This window comes from Dermacentor andersoni, chromosome 11, assembly GCF_023375885.2.
Source record: "Dermacentor andersoni chromosome 11, qqDerAnde1_hic_scaffold, whole genome shotgun sequence".
Taxonomy (NCBI): Eukaryota; Metazoa; Arthropoda; class Arachnida; order Ixodida; family Ixodidae; genus Dermacentor; species Dermacentor andersoni.
This window is the reverse complement of record NC_092824.1, coordinates 25,438,158-25,459,774: the sequence shown is the minus strand read 5'-3', so window position 1 is coordinate 25,459,774 and position 21,617 is coordinate 25,438,158. Positions and strand designations below refer to the sequence as shown.

Sequence of the window (21,617 nt, the reverse complement as noted above, 5' to 3'; positions counted from 1 at the left end):
CGTGGTGGGTTCGCTGACTCACCGGCAAGGCGTAGAGACGACTCCAGCCATGGTACCAACGAATGGGGGTTTATTCCCTGTTATGTACAAAATGTGCTTACAATACAGGAATACGGCACTAGGGTGGCAGTCGCGGACTGCGGGTGAAAGCTCCCGGGAAGTCTGCTCCGCCACACTGGCTCTTCCGAGCAGGTTCGCCACACAGAAAGGGATTGCCTTGCTCAGAGGGGCGCGGGACTAAGTGGGTCCACCCATCCGACAGCCAAGAGCACCGAAAGTCAATCTGTCGTTTGACTTTTGGTGTTTTGCTCGTCACTTGGTTTGAAACCTAGGCACCATATGCTCTTTGTAGAGCAGCAGCAGCAGCAAAGAATGCCCTATAAAAAGAAAAAAAAAAGGGGGGGGGGGGGGCGAGCACACCAGACCATAGGTCACATGTACAAGAAGCCCCACATCACAAAACGCCCCAAAGACTACAAATTTGGTGCCTTTTAGAGAACTGAGAAGGTGAAACTTTGAGAGCGGTTTTCTCAAAACTGTTTTTCTGCCTTTCTGTTCAGTTTGCGGAGCTGATCTCTTTGTTACTGTTTGACATATTTTGACTCCGTTTTTTTTTTTTGTCACGTTCCTTGGGCTACAGTGCAGGTCGTGACATTCTCGCTTTCTTATCTTGACCCTTTGTAAGTTTATGATATGGCTATTCGCCTACCCTGAAAGTGCGCTTGATGCGAAGGTAACATAAAATATGGCACTCCAAAAAATTTGTGTTGCGAAAAAAAAAAAAAGCAAGAATGTCACAACCTTCAGCACGCATTTGGCTATGCAGTCAATACTTAACAAGCCTTCTATCACATTTTTTAAGTTCCCCAGGCTCTTCACAAAGCTAGAGGAAGAAAAATTCTGCTCAATTTAATTGAATTAAATGTTCTCAAGGTATCACTCTGAAACTTTTAGGGAAACATCAGAGACATATTAAACATTTGTGCCAATTTTCATCCAAATCCATGAAGAAATAAGGAAGTTGATTTTCAAAGCCATGCCCCCCTTAATCAAGGGACTGGGTGATTATAATGTCTTCCATGCTGTTGAGAAGACTTGTCAAAAGGCGGTCGTGCAAGGTTCGTCCCGTCACCGCACTGAGTCGCAACACTGGATGGCTGTACATGTTGCCAGGTTCCACAGGTTGTGTCACCTTGTACACTTTCAGCTGAAACGACATGGTGCCCATGTTATACCAATACCACTGTCATGAACATATGTAGCCACAAGTCTTCGCTGCCTCTCCCGCGAGCTTGCACAGAATCTGTGGAACACTAGTGAATTCACGAACGCACGTCTCCACAGATTGGATCCACGTCTGCAACTCCCTCTACCCCCAGGGTTACCACGAGCGGAAGCGACACTTTTGTGCCGCCTGTGGTTCAGCATGGCATTCACGAACTCCTATTCATTTCGCATTGGAAGGGCCGACAACCCTACTTGCGACACCTGCGGCTGCGAGGAGACGATTGAGCACCTCCTTTGTGCCAAGAACAGTGCTCGTGAGTGCGCTCGAAAAACTGGACAATCGCCCCTTTACAGAGGAAAAAGGTCTAGGACACTGGTCCAGACGGGCTTCGGCACTCAAGGCCTTAAGAGCTTTGCTGAAGTTTTTAAGGACATGCGAATTGTGCGACCGTCTTTGAGTGTTGTAGCGTATAGTATCGCATTACTGTGTGAATTTTCTGGTTTACTTTTTTCTTCTTCTTTTTTCTCCTTTTATTCCCTTACCCCTTTCCCCAACACAGGGTAGCCAGCCGGTACTTACGCTGGCTAACCTCTGTCTTTCCTCCCCTTTGTCTCTCTCTTGATACTCGGGGGGATGAGGGTCTTGAAAACTTTTTTTTTATTGTTTAACATATGTTGCTTAAATTTTATGTGCAGATGTAGTGTAGAATGCCGATTTCAGATCTGTATTTAGATTTCGAATATCTAGAAAAGATGACAGAATGCAATAGTCCTAATTAGGTCATTTCTTACGGGCCTTTCTCATTAAAATAAAGTGTTTTTAAGAATATGCAGACATTTTCAAAGGCCCGCTGTGCATTCTAAAGCTAAGCAAATACCAATAAAGTAATTGTGATTATCACAAATAAATACCAGTTGGAAAGCAGTAATTAGCCTACGTTTGATCTAATCAATAATCTATCAAATTTAAGAAAGAACGGAAAGTTTTAGAATGTAGCTGAGATATCACTAGAAAAAAATTATACCTAGTTCACTTAAATCACTTGAGGAAAACATTATCAAAACTTCCGTAAGGCAAAATCACTTGACAAAAAAAAAATAAGGTTGAGAAAATTACGCTTAGTTTTACTGCCACTACTTTTGTGTATTGAACATATGGAAAACCTTTAGGCCCTAGCATGTTGCCTAGGTGTTGTTGAGCACGAAAACATCAAATTCACTGAAATCAATCCATAGAAACCTTATCGAACCTTTCATGAGGAAAAGGCTCTTGACGAAAAAACATCCAGAAAGTTGCTCCAAGTTTTCGAATGCTCACACAAGACCTGGGCAGTAGTCTTGCGTCCTGTTAGGCTTGTGCTTCTTGGCCATTCTCATCCTCATCTCTCCAGTCTCTTCATGACCCTTGTTAGACCTGTAGGGAATTTGTCCTTCTCAAGGCTCTTTCGAATGAGGGAGCTGCCAGGACTATAGCCAAGCTTGCAACAGCCTTGCTGGTTTGTGTCACTCCCAGATTGTAGCATGACACTGCTTCAGCAACAGCCCTTTCCACAGCCAGTACTGAGTCATGACTGTTTTTGGATCTCTGGGTCCAAATCAGAGAGTCCAGGCACTCAATGGCACTTTGTGTGATGCCATCACAGCAGCGCTGTAAGAGGGCCTGGTCACCCATTCTTGCGAAGACTGTCTCTAGTGCAATGCAAATAAGCCATGGCAGATAGTTTTTATGCGGTGGTGGCCTCTCTTGGTTGGCCAGGGCACGGTTGAAAAAGCACCAGGAGTCATCGCCCTCAGGACAGTGACAGCGATCAGGGGCTTCATCCACTGAAGTCATTTGTAACAGTGTGGCCTGCACTGCCTTCTGCATTGCAGGAACGTCATGCCTCTGGCTCCTCCGAGCATACCCATAATAGTTTGTCTTTATTTAATTTTATGCTGGGTAAGTCTCCCCTTCCGACCAAGAGACTCTCCTTGGGCTTTCTTTTTCTCCACCAAGGTGCGAAGGGCTGTCCCTGTTCGTTTATAGACATGGTTCAGACATTTTTTTTTTTTCAATATTTTTTTTTCTAAGTATACATAGGTGTTGTCCTGAGTTAGTGCATGACAAGTGCAGTTATCACCATCAGGCAGAATCGTGTAGCGCAGCCCATTCTGCAAAGACCACCTGAACAGGATCAGTGCTGCTTCTGTCTCCATCCGTCCGGCATTGCAATCTAACGTTTTTTTGACGTTTTTTTGAGTCGGTCACCGTAGCCATCATCATCGGGGTCAGGTGCTCCTCGGCAGCCAAGGCAGTACCGAGAAAGGACAACATGGTCCAGCACCAGGTCTGTTCAGTAATGAACCCCACAGCTGTTTGAATCGTGGCCACGAGTTTTCCAGGTGCCATCAAAAATGATGCCCACATTTCCTACAGGGTTGAGGAAGTGCTTCTAGAGGGTTTTGACTACTTGCACGCTTGCTGCCTCTGTGGCTGTGGCTGCTGCCCGGCAAGCTCGCACCATGGTGTCCATGTGTCCCCTGAAGGTCTTGTGGGGAAGACCCCTCTGGGAGAGGCTCAGGGTGTCACAAAAGTCCATGAGGGCTGTCACTCCCTTTCCAATGCTTTGTATGCCCTTCATTTCCCTGAGGTTGACCTCAAAGGACTCCTGGGGACGAAAAGTGCTGCTCCTCAAAAGCGCAACTTGAGCACATGAGCAGTAGCCTCACTGCTAGGCTGTACTGTCTCTCGTTGCACTTTGTGAGCTCAAGAGTAGCCACACTTGCTGTACGTTTTAGACGTGAAAAGCGTCTGCTAAACTTTCATGTCCTCATCGTTATAACTGATATGTTGTTAGGCGTGATGCGCTATGATAGGTGATGCGCAATGTTCATCGTCGCAAACGCGTCATTCTATGCAGTTTGCCTATTGCCAGTAGGCTGCATTGCACATGCGGTGAGTAGGTTCATGGCAAACGGGTTGATCTTTTGATCTCTATCGACGCGCGGCGAACTCCACTTTGACGATACGTCACCGCAGTTCGTACACACGAGCTGAAGCTTGACAGCAAGACCGTATTCCCGCTCACCTCTCATGAGCCCAGTGTAAAGTTCGTGGCACCATTGTGCGTAGTTGCTTCTCAAATTACGTTTTGTGTAATCAACTGTGGGTACATAGTTTAGCTGCATTTCTTAATAAAGAACTCAATGGCTGATTCCAATCAACGAGAACGCTTCATTGAGCGCTGTTTGGGTTTCTGGTTGCCTGCACGGCATGCATAGCAAGAATGCATATTGTGAAGGGGTTCATTTTCTTAACAACAGTGCACAGTGACCTCCATGCTGACAAAGTCATAGCACAGTCCGTGTACATCAGAAGCAACTACATAGCGAGTGTGTACTCGTTTGTCCTTGTGGATTTGCACTTCATAACTGCAGGTTTTGCACTTAGCAAGCGATAATAAAACAGTGTTGTCCCTGGTTGAGCATTGTAGAGCAGAGGCTTGGAAGGTTGCGGATGACTGACTTTCAGTAGCTTGATGCCGCAACAAGATTAGTAATCTGCTGCACCTGCATGTTGACATCAATGTGGCAGTAGTAATGACAGGAGGAGATTTCGTACATAGGCTACTTGCTGACATTGACGTTCGTCCCCAGGCGAAAATGTGTCTAGGGCTTGAAAAATTGTTGCACTCTGGAGAGTATCCGAAAATTCCCTGTCTCCCACCATTCATTGAAGCATTGCATTGTTGTAAATAATTTTGGATAAGCTTTCCCTTCACGTTGACGAAGCCATCGGTTTCAGTAGCATCTTCACAAAAAGCGTTCATAGGGATATATGAATTAATTGCTTTGAGCAAGTAAGCCTAAATCGATGAGGATGCGAGGCTGCCACATGTAGTGCCTTGCGTACCCCCACCTGGGGGCAGCAATTTTAATTGATGCGGATGCCTGCAGAGAGGTAGTTTGGCATGTCTGCTCTCAAAGAGTGACCATAGTGTTTCATGCCAAAGAAAGGAGCAAAATGCCTCTTCAGCACAGAGCAGGGGTCAATTGCCTCTCTTCATCTGCCTGGAGGAAACCTTTTGGCAATTTGGCTTGCAGCTTTAACATAAGACTCCTAGCATTTCAGGTGGTAGTTATGCCCAGCAGTAGGGTCTATGTCATTCTAGTTAGGCAGTTCCGACGTTTGGATTTTCTCCAGCGTAACGGAAGTTCCTTGGGTCTTTGTGATGCAGGTGCTAATGTGGCATGTCATTCAGGCATCGAGGATGTATGTACATTTTCACAATTGCTTTTAAAGCACTGGAACCGGAGTCATAAAGTCCATGGACTTTTTGTGCCTGCATTTACTTGTTGAGAGTTGTGAACATTGGCACAGCGTAATTGAGGGGACATTAATGCAGTTTCTTAGGTACAGGCCTAGAGCTTGCTGAGGATGCAGTCGACGATTAAGAGTCCATTCCTCACTACATAGCCTCTGAAAGGAGCTAAAAACAGAACATGTTTGTGTCGGCAGTATGTACTGAATTGCAAGACTTTGTGCCTTATCTGATAAGGGTGAGAGAAGCAGCTATGGCTGAAGCAGACAGAAACATGAGACGTTAAATTTATTGGCAGTTCTCGTAGGTACTCCTCTTCACTATTTTCAGGAGCAGGTAAGTGCTAATGTGGTTCTGCTGCAGTGTGTATCAGAAGCAGTTGTTCAGGCTGTAACTTTACCATCATCTCTTCGCAGTTTAGTTGAATGAAATGAAATCTGTACCTAGCATGTGAAATGACAACGAGGTAAAAATATTCATAGTTTGCTTCCTCCAGCTGTTAAAGCACACCACATATTCTCCACTGCACTGCATAGAATATATGAGCACAGGCATGCTGCGCATTGATATGAAGTCTCGTCACATTTCTTGGCAATGCTTGGAGTTCACAGGGTCGCCTTTATTTAGGTATAAAGATTGTATGCTGGTTATTTGCAAAATTTTTTGTTCCCCAAGTGTTGTAGTTGAGCTCTGGGCAGGGGCTAGTAATGCACCCAAAAATGCTATATTTGGTAAGGGGCTGTGGTGTCATATCAATTTTTGGTACTGTTCCTGCTCCCTTCTTACTTGGCTATTCTTCCCTGCTATGGACATTGAAGCATAATGTTGCGCATTGCTTTCATATTGCAAAAATATATTGAGAAATAAATGTTTCAAGGCAGCGATAGTGTCAGCTGGGCTTTTTTCCCCTAGTGTCCCTTTGTGCTCGTTTAGTTGTGCTTGTTTGTGCTCGTTTGTGTTTGTTTGTGCTCATTTTAGTTGTCCTCCAAGGTGTTGGTTTTTATAAGTTAATTCAGCATTCCAGGGTAGCTCACATTTTACGTTTCCAGTGTAGCTAGGCTGTGCGCCAGTGACTGTTTTTTCTGGGAGGGTATGCCCGTAACTGCAGTAGCTGAGGTAGGCCAGAGGATGCACAGGACCTTGAATCTACACATTCCTTGAGTCGAGATACAAGTACAAGTGTTGAGACTGCTGACCAAACGTAAACCCAGTTTGAAACTGAGAAATTCTGCAGACTGCACGTGGGTGTCTTGAGGTTGCAGGGAAGGCAAGAGGTGCCAAGTTAGAGCGGAGGAACTTGGTAGTGCAAGATCATCGCTGTAGCTTTGTAATACATCCCTGAAAAATGGAAGGCCTCAAGATGTTGGAACTTTTGAAGCCATAAGTGTAAGGAAATTTTATGACTGACGCTTGCAAGGCCAATGTGCTTTCACTGGAGGTCTCCAGAGATGGCGCATTTTTATTTCATCCATCTTTTTTAAGGGTGCAATGCTAAAAAGCAAGGAACAGAGTATTGCTGGGCATGCTTGCTTAACAAGGCAAGCTGTTCATGTGAAGGAGCCACTGACATGTCGTGTGGATGGTAACGCCAGTGCCCATGTGGGTCTCTGTGCGGCGCTCACGCTACAGCGAAGTGCTCTGTCTGGTGCAGAAGAGCCACCTCCTCCGTACACGCCGGGATATTACGACCCAACCACGGGGCTTCCATACCAGGCAGCGCCTGGCGGCGGCGACTGCTGGGCAGGCTCGTCGGTGCGGCAACGGGTCACGCCGTCGTGTCCCTCCGGGCCGCTCCTCGTGCGTGGTGTCCGCAGCCCGCCGCCGGTGCCACAGTCGACGCCTTCGCAGCGACCGCACGTGCCCCCCGCCGTGGAGCGAGGGGCGTCGCTGTGGCCCTCGCCTCCATGGGGGGCATCGCCCGAGGATGAGGAGCGCCTTGCTGGAGCCATGGGCGCGGCGAGAATCGGATGACGCTCCTCGTAGCCTACTACTGCACAACCAGGAGAGCCTTTGACAGCACCACAATCGGCGACTGTGCCCTGGCGGCCGGTGTCTACATAAGCGACGCGTTCGCCAGCGGCTGTGCGAGTTGTTGGTGCTGAGTCTGCCTACATGCTCAGTCTGTGCGATTGGCACACATCTCTATAATCGGAATGTTGTTTTTAGTAACCAAAAGCTAAGCTTTTGTGAGGTTGCACCAACTGACTCAGTTTCATACACTGCATTCTCGGAGGGCTGTGAGCAAACTGCCACGTTAGGGCAACTTTCTCATGTGATGATCTGGGAGCCGCAGCAGGTGGGGCAGCAGAAGCACACTGCATCGGAAGCGTGTGAGCTTGGTCTGTCGGTTTGTTTTCCTGTACGAAGCTTTTTGTGATCTTTAGTGGCACATGCCTGCATGTGCCACTAAAGTGCCTGCATGAAATTAGCACTGTGCTGCTGTGACATTAGGTTGGTCGTATCTCGGCTTTTGATGTGAAACAAAGGTCGAACTACTCGTTACTTTTCTAGACTTGTGAGACTTGTGAACAAATAACACGATTACAGGCCTGCAGGATGGCAGAGGAGCAAGAAAAGAATAACTTTCATCCTTGTAACTTTGTTAGCAGAAGTAGTAAGCCACAGGCGCAAGTTTGATTCAGATGAATTTGTTTTTAAATTATGGTAATCGTTTGACTGAACACACACCTTTCTTTGCATGTCATGTTCTCCTGCTGCTTTGACTATCGCCAAAGAGGTGAAAGGGCTCTCTACAGCTAGCCATTGTGCACCGTTTCAAATAGTGGTGGAATATAATGCCATGCCACGGGTTTGCACCTGTTGTGCGCAGAAGGCACTAGCAGAGAAACAAAGCTTGTCGTTGGCATTACGGCAGTGGTTGCAGACGGTTGTTGACTTTTCTAAGTGTGTAGTCGTTGCTGTTTGAGTCGGCAGTCCACAACCTTTTATCCGAATGTCTTGTCTTGTGCAGCTTTGGACGTGTGTGTGTGTGTGTGTGTGTGCGTGAGAACATGTCAGCACACAGGCTGGCCTGTGCTGCGTGAAGTGACGAGTTCCATCGTGGGCGTTCCCTTTGTCTTCCCTCGGCCAGTGTGTCGTATGTTGAAAAAAAAAAAAAAAAGGAAACACCTGGTCACAATTCACCCGGGCTGCATTGGAGCAAAGGCTTTCTCCCCCCTTAGCGATATCACTGTGCTTGCTTGTAAACCTTCTCTCCCACTCTTCTGCTATGCTTGCCGCTCTGATCAGGAGCTGCTCTTTCTGGCTTTTCCACAATTGTGGTGCAAGTTCTGCTCAGTGATGCATTCACCGCTGTTGACGCACACATCTGCCATGGCAACCATATCACCTTGGTACTATGTTGAACAATTGTTGGCCTATGCTGTTGCTTGACCGAGTGGGCAAGTTGTGACCTTGACTAAGATGACAATGCAGGTCTTCTTTCATAGAGATGACTTTGTTGTGGTCATTGCTGCCCTTCCTTTCTAGAGATTCCTCAGTTTCTTTCCTTATTTTTTCTTTTTCTGTTTTGTTGACCCTGGTATAGTTTTTAGCAGGAGAAAGCACTGCGTGGTACTTCCCCGCAAACCAGCTTGCAATGGTACTCACTCGGGGTACCATTCAGCTGAATTTTCTGTGGTGCTAACTGCGCCAACCTGATGCCTTTGCAACCAGATTCGTGCATTTTGGCGAAGCTTCTTTACACTTGGGTTGTTGTTTAATATTGAGTAGGCTTAGGGAATTTTTTCTTTAGTATATTCCTTTACCAAGCTCTTGATTTTGTCTAAAAAAATTGCATGTACAGCTGTTCTGAGAAATTGTTTAGGGTAAGTGTCATGCCAGTAGATTTGAATAATAAAACTAGTACCATGTTTGTTTTGTAGCAGTGCCTCTTTTTCCTTCATTTGGAAACTGCAGAATTGCATCAGGCTAGCAGATGGTGGTATGAGATTAATTTGATGTTCTGAAATGATTGAGTGTAGGCTTTAGAAGGTTATAACCTTTATTTAAGAAGGTTTCACAAGCCTCGGCCAGCCTTGCACAATGCGCAATTACCATTATAGATAAAAAGTTACGGTACCAGTTTGTCCTGGCAAAAATGAATATTCACCGTACAATGTCATATTAGCTGACAAGCGCACAAAAACAGTACATAGACAAACTGTCATCGTGCTGCATTATACAAAGTCTATTGTACTGTAACTTTTTTTTCTGTCTGCTAGTTGGCAAATGTGAAACACTAACAAGCTCAAACTCGCCAGCACATCTTGTCAGCCCAAATGAACTTCGCTAGGAAAAAAATAAAGACAAGGTGAAGGCATTTGCACAGTTCCTATTGAGTAGTGACTGCATAGGCTTTCTTCCTACAGGGCTCGCTGCCGAGATGTGCCTTCTGGAAAAAGATTCGCTGTGGCGGATAGTGTGTGCATCTCCTATACCTTCCCCCGCCCATGTTTGCACCAGATGTGCAAATGATACGGTCAGTGGCACGCATTTCCAGGGCGCCTATGTCATACACTGGAGACAGCACGTACCTGAACTTGAAGTGTTTAGTTTTTGAGGAGTGTGAAGGGGTTTTCTGAACCTTCAACAGCGCCTGCTTGGAGCTCAAACCAGGTTGACCATCGGAGAGGGTTTGGCAGGGAAGACGAGGTGACGTAAAAACAGATAACAGTAGTTTAATACATCGTTACGGGTGAGCTGTGTGCTACAGAAAGAAAACTTTAGCGTGCATGTACCGGCACGCGACGGCAAAGAAAATGAACGTCCCGTTGCGGCTTGCTAGCTTCCTTATGCTCTCTACAATCCAGGAATTCTCCTTCGCCACTGCCCCCACTGCAGAGGGCCTTGTCGGGACACGTCGGGGCAACCCAGATGGAGTGGCGTGCGACGAGTCCGCCACTTGGCGGAGAGGGGTTGAACGACTGAAGGTGGCGAGTCAGATTTGTACATTCTGCGCAAGTCTGTTCACGTTGACGAGCATGACTCTTTGGCATGCGGTGTTCCATTCATGGCCGTGCGAAGTGAACCATAGCGGGAGGCAATCCTGTTTTTTCTGGGGTGTGCTGCTAGTGTTTCTTTGCCTGGTGTTTCAAGACTGCTGACTCTACACTGTGCCAAAGTGCCCTGCACTGTCTTTGCACAGACCCGTGAAACACAACGCAACCTTTTGGCGCAAATGCAGCTTTTCAAAAATGGCTAACCTATGGCATGCCATGCTTACGTGGCCTTTTATGTATTGATTTTTGCAGCGTATGGTGATTTGTCACTGAAATTGACACGCAATGGCAGACGTGGCGTGGATCTGGCAGTCAGCTTTTTGCCATATTTGAACTCGCAAGTGTTGGTCACATACTCGAAAAGATGAGTTGTCGTGCACTGGGTTATCAGTTTTGGGCTCCGACATGATCAGGTGCCCCCTGCACTTGGCTTTGGTTGGGTAACACACTTAGGTGTGGTTATGGCAGGTTTTAAGTCGAAGCTTTTGCCTGATCACCTATGACATTTGGAGGCACAGGGATGCCCTCAAGTAGAAGCTCAAGTAGAAGGTGTAGGAAGTTTAAACACTTCTCTTTCAATGAATCTGCACAGTGATGATCTGCCATACACAAATGGATCACGACATCACCCTGGGCAGCCGAATTTCAGGAGGTATGGTAGGGTAAACGGTACATGTTACATTTAACGTATTATTTTAGAAACAAGTGTAGATATTTACATCAAATTTCGTACGCTCACAACAGATGCCCCTGCGTACAATATGGAACACTTTTTGTGAGCTTAGATTGTTTACCTGTCATTTGGCCCATTCCCAGAATGTCAGGTGTGTTTAATTATTCAATGTACCTTTTCTCTGTAACCACTCAAAGGAATGTGGTGATATTAGACAGTGTTGTTCTACATACCCATAGGTTATATCTGAACTAAAGACATGCCACATTCTTTTAGGAATTTGTTCCCTAAAAAATAATACCGCTGCATGCACAGAAGTGTAATTTTTTTCCAGTGTTATCATTCATATCATCTGCAATTTTTTTAGTTCCGAATATTTAGGGCTGGCTAATGTACATGTGGGCAAAGTTTCACTGAAATCCGATGAATACTTTCTGAGAAAAGGTACATTGAATTTGAGGAACTTGCAAAAAACACAATTTGAGAAAAATGAAGCTTTATGTTTGCATACTTCTCATGCATGCTCAAAATGCCCCAGGAGAATACATTTCACAGCTGACATTCTTGCAGGTGTCTCCAAAACCCTTCTTAGAGCTCCTTTTTACCCGTCGTGTTTCCTTGCTCTCGGCAGAGTCATACAATTCTGCCCTGTCAACGCGCTCTTTGTCCATTCTGTCGAGGGCAACATCACAAAACACACCTGGAACAATTCCAAGAGCCTCTAGAACAGCTTTTCTTGCAGAGTTACCATCATTGTAGTAGGCTACAGCATCGTTAGCTGCTGTCCTCAAGGTGTCAGCACTGACAAATGTTGTCTTAGCGCAACGACACCAGATGAGTTGGTTCAGCGACTCATTGGTGTTCTGTGTTCGTCCATGAAGACATTTGCTCAGAAGACCTGGATCTGACAACGCCTTGAACACTGGCTTGATGACGTCCATCACGGCCTCAGGAAGGTAGCTTTTGTGGGAGTAGGTCTCAAGGCTTCCCTCAACAAGGCTGCGGTTATACCCACACCATGAAGAGGGTCCCTTTGGGCAGAGTCCATGGTGGGGCTTGGTATCTGTGGATAACTTATGAAAGTATATTGCCCACACCGCTCGTCTCATATTATCCAGACTGTCTGCATTTCCCCGAATAGCTTTGCCATAGTAAACCTGAAGGGAGTCAATGTCCTTTTCTGTGAGGTGCCCTTTCCCGGAAAGTGGTAGACCATCGGCAAGCTTTTTCCCCTTCTCATTCTTCTTGATGCTCCTGAGCCTTGTGCCTATTCGCTTCTGGACATGTCCTACACATTCATGTTTTTGTATGGCCTTCTCGTATGGCTGCGAGTCTCTTACCGAAATGTACGCCTTACTGTCTCCATCACCAATGTAACTTGTGTACATTAGTTGGTGCTTTTCAACAGAGCGCCCAAAGATTTTTACTGCTCCAGCAGATTCCATTCCACCAGATGGCCCATCGTAGGTAACTTTACATTCATTCAAGTTGTCATCTGTGTGAAGATTGCGGGCACACATGTGGCAAAACTTGGACTCTACTTCAAAGTCGAGCACTTTTCCAGTGTCGGCCGATATCGCTGCTACGACGCCATGTAGTGAAGAATAACCCCGCTTCATCCACGTCCCATCCACTGTGACCGCAGTTTCCAGCTCTCCATCAGAGGCGAAGGCCTCTTTCTTCAGTTCTTCGGCAGCTTTTGCCATACTATTACTCACAGCGGTCGCAGATGCACAAAGAAGCCTCGCGTTGTACGATGCAAACTTTGTTGGCGGTGGCGGTAGATTGAGCACAGCACACATGATGCGACCAGATGCCAAACCTTTGCCGCAGGTGCGAAGGGCATAAACGAACCTTTGATTTACTTCAAAGACGTTGCCAGCAATGCGCCTTGATGTCTCAAGCACACTGAGAGCATCGCACTCGCTGCAGGTGAAATTTATGGAGGATGCCAAACCGCTTCGCCTGTTAATAGCTTTTTCCAGTATTATTGCACCCTTGTTGCACTTTTTACACACAGCAACATCTTGCAAGAAACTGCGGAGAAGAGCGAAGTCGATTAGACGGTAGCCAGTCGTACTTGCCCCGTCTACATCAAAGGAATCACAACTGATCCTCTCACCAAGTTTTGTGAAGCTTGCGCTTCGTCGTGCCGGTTTCTCACTGCCCTTCTTGCTAGTGAACCGATTACCTTTGAAAGTTCTCTTTCTGCTCCATTTGCTGGACGATCGTGCCATCTTCTGGGCAAGCAATACGTTTGAAACACGAAACAGACACGACCGCAACCGTAATGATGCCAACAATAACAAACACGAAACACGCTACAAGAGCACCACTAGCGGAACATCTGCTATCAAAGTAAATATTTTTAATACAATATGATCTTTTAATGCACAACATTTATTTGCCACACATACCCAAGCAAAAAAAAAAACTGCGCCATAATGAAGGAAATTGCGAAAGACAACGATAAACAAAGCGGCCTCCGAACTCCGTCCACCATTTTTAAACACCAGAGCGCGCGGCACATTTTGGCGCGGCCTTTAAACCGTTTTGAGCGGGCGCTCGAGGCCGCGCTTCCGCAGGTTTATTCTTCATAGTGCACTCAATTTTTCTGGGCCAAAATTGCAAATTTGATTTTTTGGAGGTTTACCCTACCTTACCTCCTTAAAATTTCGACACCATTCACGCACAACACCATCACTCATGAAGTTTTCCCCATACACTCGACTCATTCTCCGATGGATTTCTGCAGCACCATGGCCTTCAGCCTGTAGAAAACGAATAACACTTCGCAATTCACACTTGGCGGGAGCAACATTAATGGCAGCCATGTTTATGTGGCTGTAGCACAATGCTGACTGACGGCTGAATGTCAACAATGACGGAGTGTGTAGTGCGAGAGCTGCGCAGTTGCCTACAGTGCATGTCCGCTTTCTGCTGCCCGCGTAGCGCCTGCACAGAGCGATCGGAGGTTGAAAAAAAAAAACGGCCCTCGTACAATTTCAATTTGAAAGCAAGAAATGCAGCTGTAACACTTCATAATTTACCACCTCTTATAATAGTGCTAAACTGACGCAACAGTCTGGAGGTGCCACAGTGAAGTGGCAGTCGTCCAAAGCTCCAACGCCATGCAGAAATTGAGTGATAAGAAACCATGAAGCTGAGTGGAACACCCCTGGACCCAACATGCCTGGTACGGGCCCAAAACAGTGTTGAGTACTGGAGTGAGTCACGCGCACAGACATTTTGCTATGAGCTCGTGGGAATGGGAGCAAGGAAGATAGGAGGGAGGAAGGTTAAGGTGTTGTCATGGCAGCGGCAGATCAAAATGGCAGGAAGGGCTTAGTGGGTCCGCCGCCTGGAGGGGTGGTCTGGCGACAGGCCTTTGGGGGTGGCCCTGCAGGTGCCGGATGGTTGGAACAGGTGAGGAAGCCTTGAGTGGGTTATACAGCCATGACGCTATCCGTCTTTGCAGAAAGTCCTAAAGTCTCGCCGAGAGCCCCAACGAGTCGAGCTACTTGACGACACTTGGGAGGGTGGTAGCTCGTTGTGACCAGGGAAAAAGGATGTCTTCCTCTCGTGCGGAAGGAATTCCTAGGTGGCAGAACTCCTGCAGGAGACTGCCTCGCAGGGCAGGCCAGCAGGATGTGCTCCAGCGTCTCTGGTTCCCCGTAGGAGGCACAGGCTGGGGAGTTAATGATCCCCAGACGGTGGTGGTGAGCCACTGTCCAATAGCAGCCGACCCTCAGGTGCAGTAGCAGCCAAGTCTCTGCGCAATGGAAGCGGCCGTGGAGGTCGGCCCAGTGATACCCGCCTGTCCGGGTGGCAAGCGATGAGGAGCCATCGCAGCGTGTGCCTCGTGAAGTCACCGGCTGTTACAGCAAGGCTGGGAGGGGCGGTGGAGTGGTGGGCACTCTTTGTAAGAGCATCCGCCTCCTCGTTGTCCGGCATCCCCACGTGCGCCGGTAGCCAGTGCAGGGGCACCAAGCAGCCGGCTTCTTGGAGAGCAGACAGCCTGGACGAGAGCAGGGTGACCCTGAGGTTGACCCTTTCAGGCCTCTGCAAGCAGAGGAGGGCTGCCTTGGAATCAGATAGCTGCCGGTGTCGATGGCAGCTCCTCTTCAGAGCAGGTACAATGCAGGCTGCTGTCGGTGCGCCCATGTCCGCATCACCGACCTGTCGACGAATATGTGGAGGTGATCTCCAAGCTTCTGGAGGAATGAGGCAGCCGTCTGCTGGAGGACGCCTCTTTGAAATGCCCGGCAGGTCTGTGGTGATGGGAACTGGTGGTCGCTGTGGTGAACAGCATTGGCAGGATCGGCAGCCGTCCCATCTGTCATGCATGCCGGGAACGTAGGCGGGCCAGGAGGGCTTGACCATCTGCCGCATGGTGGAGCCGGTCGACGCATCGCAGCCTCTGTCGCAGGAAGAGGAGCGACAGGGGCCATGCTCCTGCCTCGGCAAGGGCGGCATCCACTTGTGAGGTGCGGGGAATGCCCAGGCAGAGCCGGACAGCTGATCGGTGCTGCAGCTCCATTTTCCTAAGGCAAGGTGGAGGTAGTGCCACCAGTGGGAGGGCGTACAGCAGGTGTGACGTGGCTCGCGAGGCTATTATGCAACACTTCTTAACACTGGAAGACAAGTACAACGCAACGATCTTTTTTACGGACGCCTCCGAGACGGCTAAGGCTGTCTCATGCACTGCATGCTGTCACTGCTATAATATTACAAAAATCCTCAATAGAAACTGCAGCATATTCGTTGCCGAAGCATATAGTATACGACTGGCTGTGGATCATATATGACAACATAGCATGCAAAAAGCTATTATCTGCACAGATGCTCCAAAGTGTCGTAACTGCATTAGCTGGGGGAAAGCGGGGGATAACCCTGTTTTTAGTCAGCTGCTGAAATCCATTTATGATGCTTACAATGAAGAACTTTTCCTTGTGGTATGCTGGGTACCAGGGCATTGCGACATAGCAGGGAAACGAGGTGGCAGATCAGAATGCTAGAGAGCTGGTCTACGTGGTGACATTGGAGTTAAGGTCCCTAGTCAAGATATTAAACCTTCCGTCTGTAACCGGCTGTGCCAGCTCTGGCAGCATTGGTGGGATAAAGAAACTGACAACAAATTACATGCAACAAAGCCCCAACTAGGCAAATTTTTCCAGCAAAAAGTCGCAAGACTAACAGAAACCACACTGTGCAGGCTACATATAGGATACACCTATGCAACACACATATACCTATTCACAGGCACACAACCACCCATATGTGCAAAATGTGGAGAACTCGCAGTCCGGCACATCTTAATTGAATGTCCTAGACTTCTCCATGCAAGATTACAGCACTTTCAATAACTTTACACGCATTACATTAACTATGATAAAAAATACAGCCACATTCAGAAAGACTTGGTAGATTTTTTCGCATGTTCCATTTTTGGAACATTGGCATTTCCCCATATGAAAAACACAAATTTTGTCTGGAACAACATTTATTGACTGTTAAATTGGGATTGCTTTTCAAAAGTATAAATGTTTATAACAATGCCTGCAAAATTTTTTTCATCCTACTTGCTGTAGGTCAGTGAACACTTCACAAGCCATGGTATGCTGCAAAGCATTTCGCGCGCAGGCACTTTTTGCACTGCGGACACTGGTTCGTCATGTTTTTCTTGCACTCTGCACACCTCCCCTGAGTTGCCGAGATGTAGTGGCCATCAGTTTTCCTATCCTCCCGTCTCGGATGAACCCAAGGTCCAGGCCGCGCAGTGATCCTCTGCTTGAGGTGCAGCAAGGACATGACAATGTCCCGCTGACATGCTATGTGCGTCGTGGCGGCATCAGTTCCTTTGTGAAGCTCGCAGGGAAGGAGCCATCCTGCGACGACAGCCATGTTCAGACCACTGCTGAAAAGGTTTCACCACCATTCTTTGCTTCGAAGTCTTGGGCAATAACTTCCAAGGAGGCGGTCGAGAACATCTATTCCCCCCATGCCCTCATTGTATTTTTTGATCGAATATGGTTGAGGAATGTCTACCTTTTTGTCTGCGCATCGTGAGAAGCGTTTTGCAGTTCCAAGAGGCTCATGGCCAAAGGTGGTTTGAAGAAACTGCGACGACTGCATTGCCGTTCCATTTGCATGTGTCGACCACCCCGTCACATTTGTAGTGGAACCACTTCCCTCTCTTCCGACGTCTTTCAATCTCTTCAGTGGACAACCACTGGTTCTTGTATCTCGTACAGTCCGCGTTGCTCGAATCCCCTGGTCAGCCAGTTTCGTCAGGAGACCATACGAAGTGAAAAAGTTGTCAAAGTGGACTTTGTGCTGTTCAGGGGGGGGGGCAGGACAGATGCCATATTGCTAACCCTCAGCCTGAGAGGGGCCTTCTCGTCCTTCTCATTTCTTCCGCAATATATTTCCACTGCATAGGGGTACCCATTTGAAAAGCACATCATCCATATCTTATACCCAAATCGAATAGGTTTACCGCGAATGACCATTTAGCATGAGTGGTGGCCAAGCCTCGATGCTGAGGCTTTGGTGGAACACTCCAAATTGGCGGAAACATTTGGAGATTTCGTTGTAAAACGGCTGAATCTTGCTCATCTTCTCGCCTGCTTTCAACTGAGTGTTGTCCACTACATGAAAAAACCTTTTCAGCTGCCGGAACCTAACGCAGGCACTCACTGTCGCAACTAAAGGCACACAAAAGTCTTCTGCATTGCTCCAGTACGAGTCCTCAGCTGGAACGGAGTAATATCCGCTCAAAAGTAAGAGACCGAAAAACTGACCTATGTCCGCTCCTGTGACATCCACCTCCTCCCCCTTTTGGAGTGCATACCTTGCAGTCAGTTCAGCCAGCGAACCAAGATATTCTGGAGAAATAATTTTGCTGAACCGCACAAATGGGCTCATGTCCGCTAGCTCAGGAAATGCCTCTAGTAACAACAGAGGGTTCTCTCTGGGAAGTGTTTTGTCAAACGTAGCATGGTCACCCCATACTGTGCTAAGGGAGCGCTTTGGGGTTTTTGTTTTTCCAGCCTTGTTTGAAGACTTGTGCCCTTTTCCAGCAGTCGACTGCCTCCGTGCTAGTTTCTTTCATTGTGGCTCAGGACTCGAAACATGCAGTAGGCGAATCAACGTCTTCATTGCAGCACTGTGTAACTTCAACATGCCCGCAAACATAATTGGGAACAACTTCAGAAAAGTCATTTTCGTTCACGTGCTCCTCGTCAGTAATATTGCCATCTTCATCAGACGGCAATTGGCATATAGACACACTTTCGCGTTCGTCATCGGAAAGGCTGAAGAAAAGGTCAATTGCAGCCTCCAGTGTTAGGAAGCGCTGTGCCATGACTTACGAGAGTTATTGCGTTGACAAGTATAGTACTACAATATAAAACTAGCTGCGAAGTAGTTTTCTACTTACATTCACAAGGATTGATGTGGCTATGCTCTGCAGTTGAATGCTGCTCCTTCCACGTGCCACGCAAAAACGCAATGTCAAAATAATGCCAAGGAAAGATAGTGTTCAAGTTTGTGCCAAATGACACCTAGAGGGCGCCATCAACATGCCGAAAAAGAAAAAAACAGCGAAATGCATGCGCGAGTCTACGCTGCTTTTGACACTGTAAAACGCATTGTTCCAAAAGTGGAACATTCGCATAAAACTCTAAAAACTGAAAACTAGTCTTTATTATTTTTTATTTTTTTTTTCTGCCCAGTAATACCTAACTGTATGCCAATATTTTAGTTCTGCTTTGCTCATTGCAACATTACATTTTTCCTGCGAAATAATTCAACAAACATATGGTGCTGAAGGAACACTAAGTATGCCTCCTTGTGAGCATTTATCCAAAGCTTCTAAATAGGTTGATAATAAAAATTAAAATTGCTATGTTTTCTACAACAAAAAGAAAACTGCAATAGATGGGGAAGAAAATAAAAAAAATCAGGTTTCGTATGTTCCACTTTTGGAACATTGGCAAGTAAAAAATTTCTTTGCCCCCCCTCCCCCCCCCCCTGACATAGCCGAGCGCGAGATGACCGAGTGTCACGTGCACAGAATGATTGTCAGGTGTGGTGACGTAGGCCGGGCGAGAGCACAAGCCCGAGGCGCCGTCACGGTCATTCTTACACAAAGGCTGCCCCACATTGACGAACTTGAAACAGTCACGGAAAGAAGAAAAGGGGCCTGCGGCATACTCTCGTCACGACACCTCCCCCCTGTGAAAAAGTGTCCCACTTGTTACAAAGCACTTACTTCAAAAAGGAAAGGGGGCTCAAGAAATTGAACGTGTACATGACAACTTCATATAAAAAATGAAGTAGCAGTAAGGAAAGAGACAAAACAAAAAGAACAAGCGCGTTTGAACAAAATGGAAAGAAACCCAAGTTGTCTCGAAAGACAAGAAAATGAACGCCAAAGTTTATTCACCCGCGCTACAGAAGAAAATTAACACTATAGTTCATTCACATGCGCTGTAATGCATATCAGTGTCCGTGTCGTATGCAGAGATGGTTCCAGGTTCGGCCTTGTTCGAATTCACGGCTCTCTGTCTAACACACAGGATCAGACACGATCACTCGAGGCAAGCCTCCGGTCACCACACGAACTGCACTTGTGAACAGCACGATGAACATCATACATTTTCTTTTTCTTACACTCTAATAAAAAAAGGACTAAAAGGGGTAGGGAGGTTAGTCCTTTTGGGTACTGACTAACATGGGATGAACTGTTAGTCCCCTTACATTTAGTTTATGCTAACAGTTTATCCTTCCAGTTACTCCCGAAGAGACAAACAGTTAATCCTTTCAGTTACTCCCAAATGGACTAATGGATGTACCTAAAGAGACTACCAGTTCATCCTTTGTGTTACTCCCAAAGGGTGAGGATGCTCCCAAAAGGACTACCATTCATCCTTCCGAAGCTCCTGAAGGGCCTAACAGATCCTCCTTCCAATACTTTCACAAAGGCTAACTTTCGAACCCCACAAGTTCTCCATTTGCCGCAGGTGTTCATCCAATAGCTTTTCATCCGGCAGATTAACCGTTACTCCACTTGTCCCTTTAGGCTCACTTTTGACAAGCTTTCAACAGACTTGGGATAACTCAGCCTGGCAGCGCGTCTGTTAGCACGTTTATAGGGTTGTACAAAACCACAAGCATTGCACTGGAACAATTTATTCTGTCGAAAGGCTGTGATAACGGAGGAGTGGTGTCGCGGGGATACCGCTGTCCACTTGAATCAAGCGGCACAATAAATCGATTGTCTTCTGGCCTTTCTTGATAAAACAATATTGAAGGCCCAGTACAGTGCCAGTAGAGTGGCTACTGCAGCCAACAAGCTTTGTTCAATCCTCAGCTCTTCGAGGCAGACAGCAGGTGACTTCATTTCCAAAAGTGGACCCTCAAACGTAGTAGTGTGCACGTAATGCACCATTGTGGGGTCCTGCAAGAAATTTAATGCAAATAATAATTTACAAAAAGGACATTATGTTAAGGTTTTAATGAGACCTACATTGCTTTCAATCAAGCAGTATTCTATTGCTAATACTTTGTAACATACTCTGTAAGGAATAATACCTGAAACATAAAATAAGCACATACCTACTGGCCCCAAGGGCACATCACCATGGGAACGACTCTCATTTTTTAAGATCCTCAAGTGCGTAGGGCAGAGCAAGTGCAATGTGCATCTTTATAGCGTTATGGAAGCAACCCACACACAGTGGAACTGCACTCGAGGGAACCCTCACACTATCACTTGATTAGCACTTTTTTTTTACATAAATCATTCATACCTATATTTAAATGAAGACTTATTTAAGCCAACCAGTAGAAGTAATCTTCATGTACGTACTATCCCTTATTTAAAATTTCTTCAGCACTTGAATATCAGCGCATAGTTTTGCCAGAGCATCACCACTTCCGTCTGGGTGCTTCCTGAAAATGCTCAGACACATGGAGTAAAAATTCGGTGCCACCATGATCAATTGATTAGCTGAAATTCACCCCCACCATCGGTGTCCGAGACGCAATGTCGGAGACGGTCTGAACAGGTGACTCAATGAGTGACTTAGGCTCGAAGGACAAAGACGCTGAGATACGAACAAACACAAACTTGTATTTACAGATAAAACTACAAAGTTCAGTTACAAGATTGCATAATTTCAAGAGTACATCGGTTGCAAAGAGTTACACTGCTTTGGACCACATGGGTGACCCTATTTCTGCAGAGCTGATGGTGCTTAGCACAGAAGCCAGGTCCAGAACGATGGTCGGAGAGCTGCGGCCGCTTTTTCTAGATGTAATGCTCCGCCCAAAATCTTTGCTGGTGAATTACAGCCGGTTGGCATCCCAACTGGACATTCCATTCACCAATCACTGTGTTTAGCAGAACTT

The 21,617-nt window shown here is 46.8% G+C and overlaps 1 protein-coding gene and 1 pseudogene across 2 annotated transcripts in view; one reads left to right on the top strand and one right to left on the bottom strand.

Annotated features, from left to right (window-relative positions):
- LOC126518333 (uncharacterized) overlaps positions 1 to 21,617 on the top strand; it is a 158,002-nt gene that overhangs the window by 49,173 nt on the left and 87,212 nt on the right. Inside the window, exon 9 of one of the 2 annotated variants that reach the window (XM_050168181.3) lies at positions 7,180 to 9,411. The exons of the other annotated variant lie outside the window; for it this stretch is intronic. Within the exon in view, the coding sequence (XP_050024138.1) occupies positions 7,180 to 7,499 (320 nt within the window). The 3' untranslated portion in view covers positions 7,500 to 9,411. Of the gene's footprint in view, positions 1 to 7,179; positions 9,412 to 21,617 lie in introns of those variants that run through there. 2 annotated transcript variants of the gene reach the window in all.
- On the bottom strand, positions 11,595 to 15,544 carry LOC140214150 (uncharacterized; annotated as a pseudogene).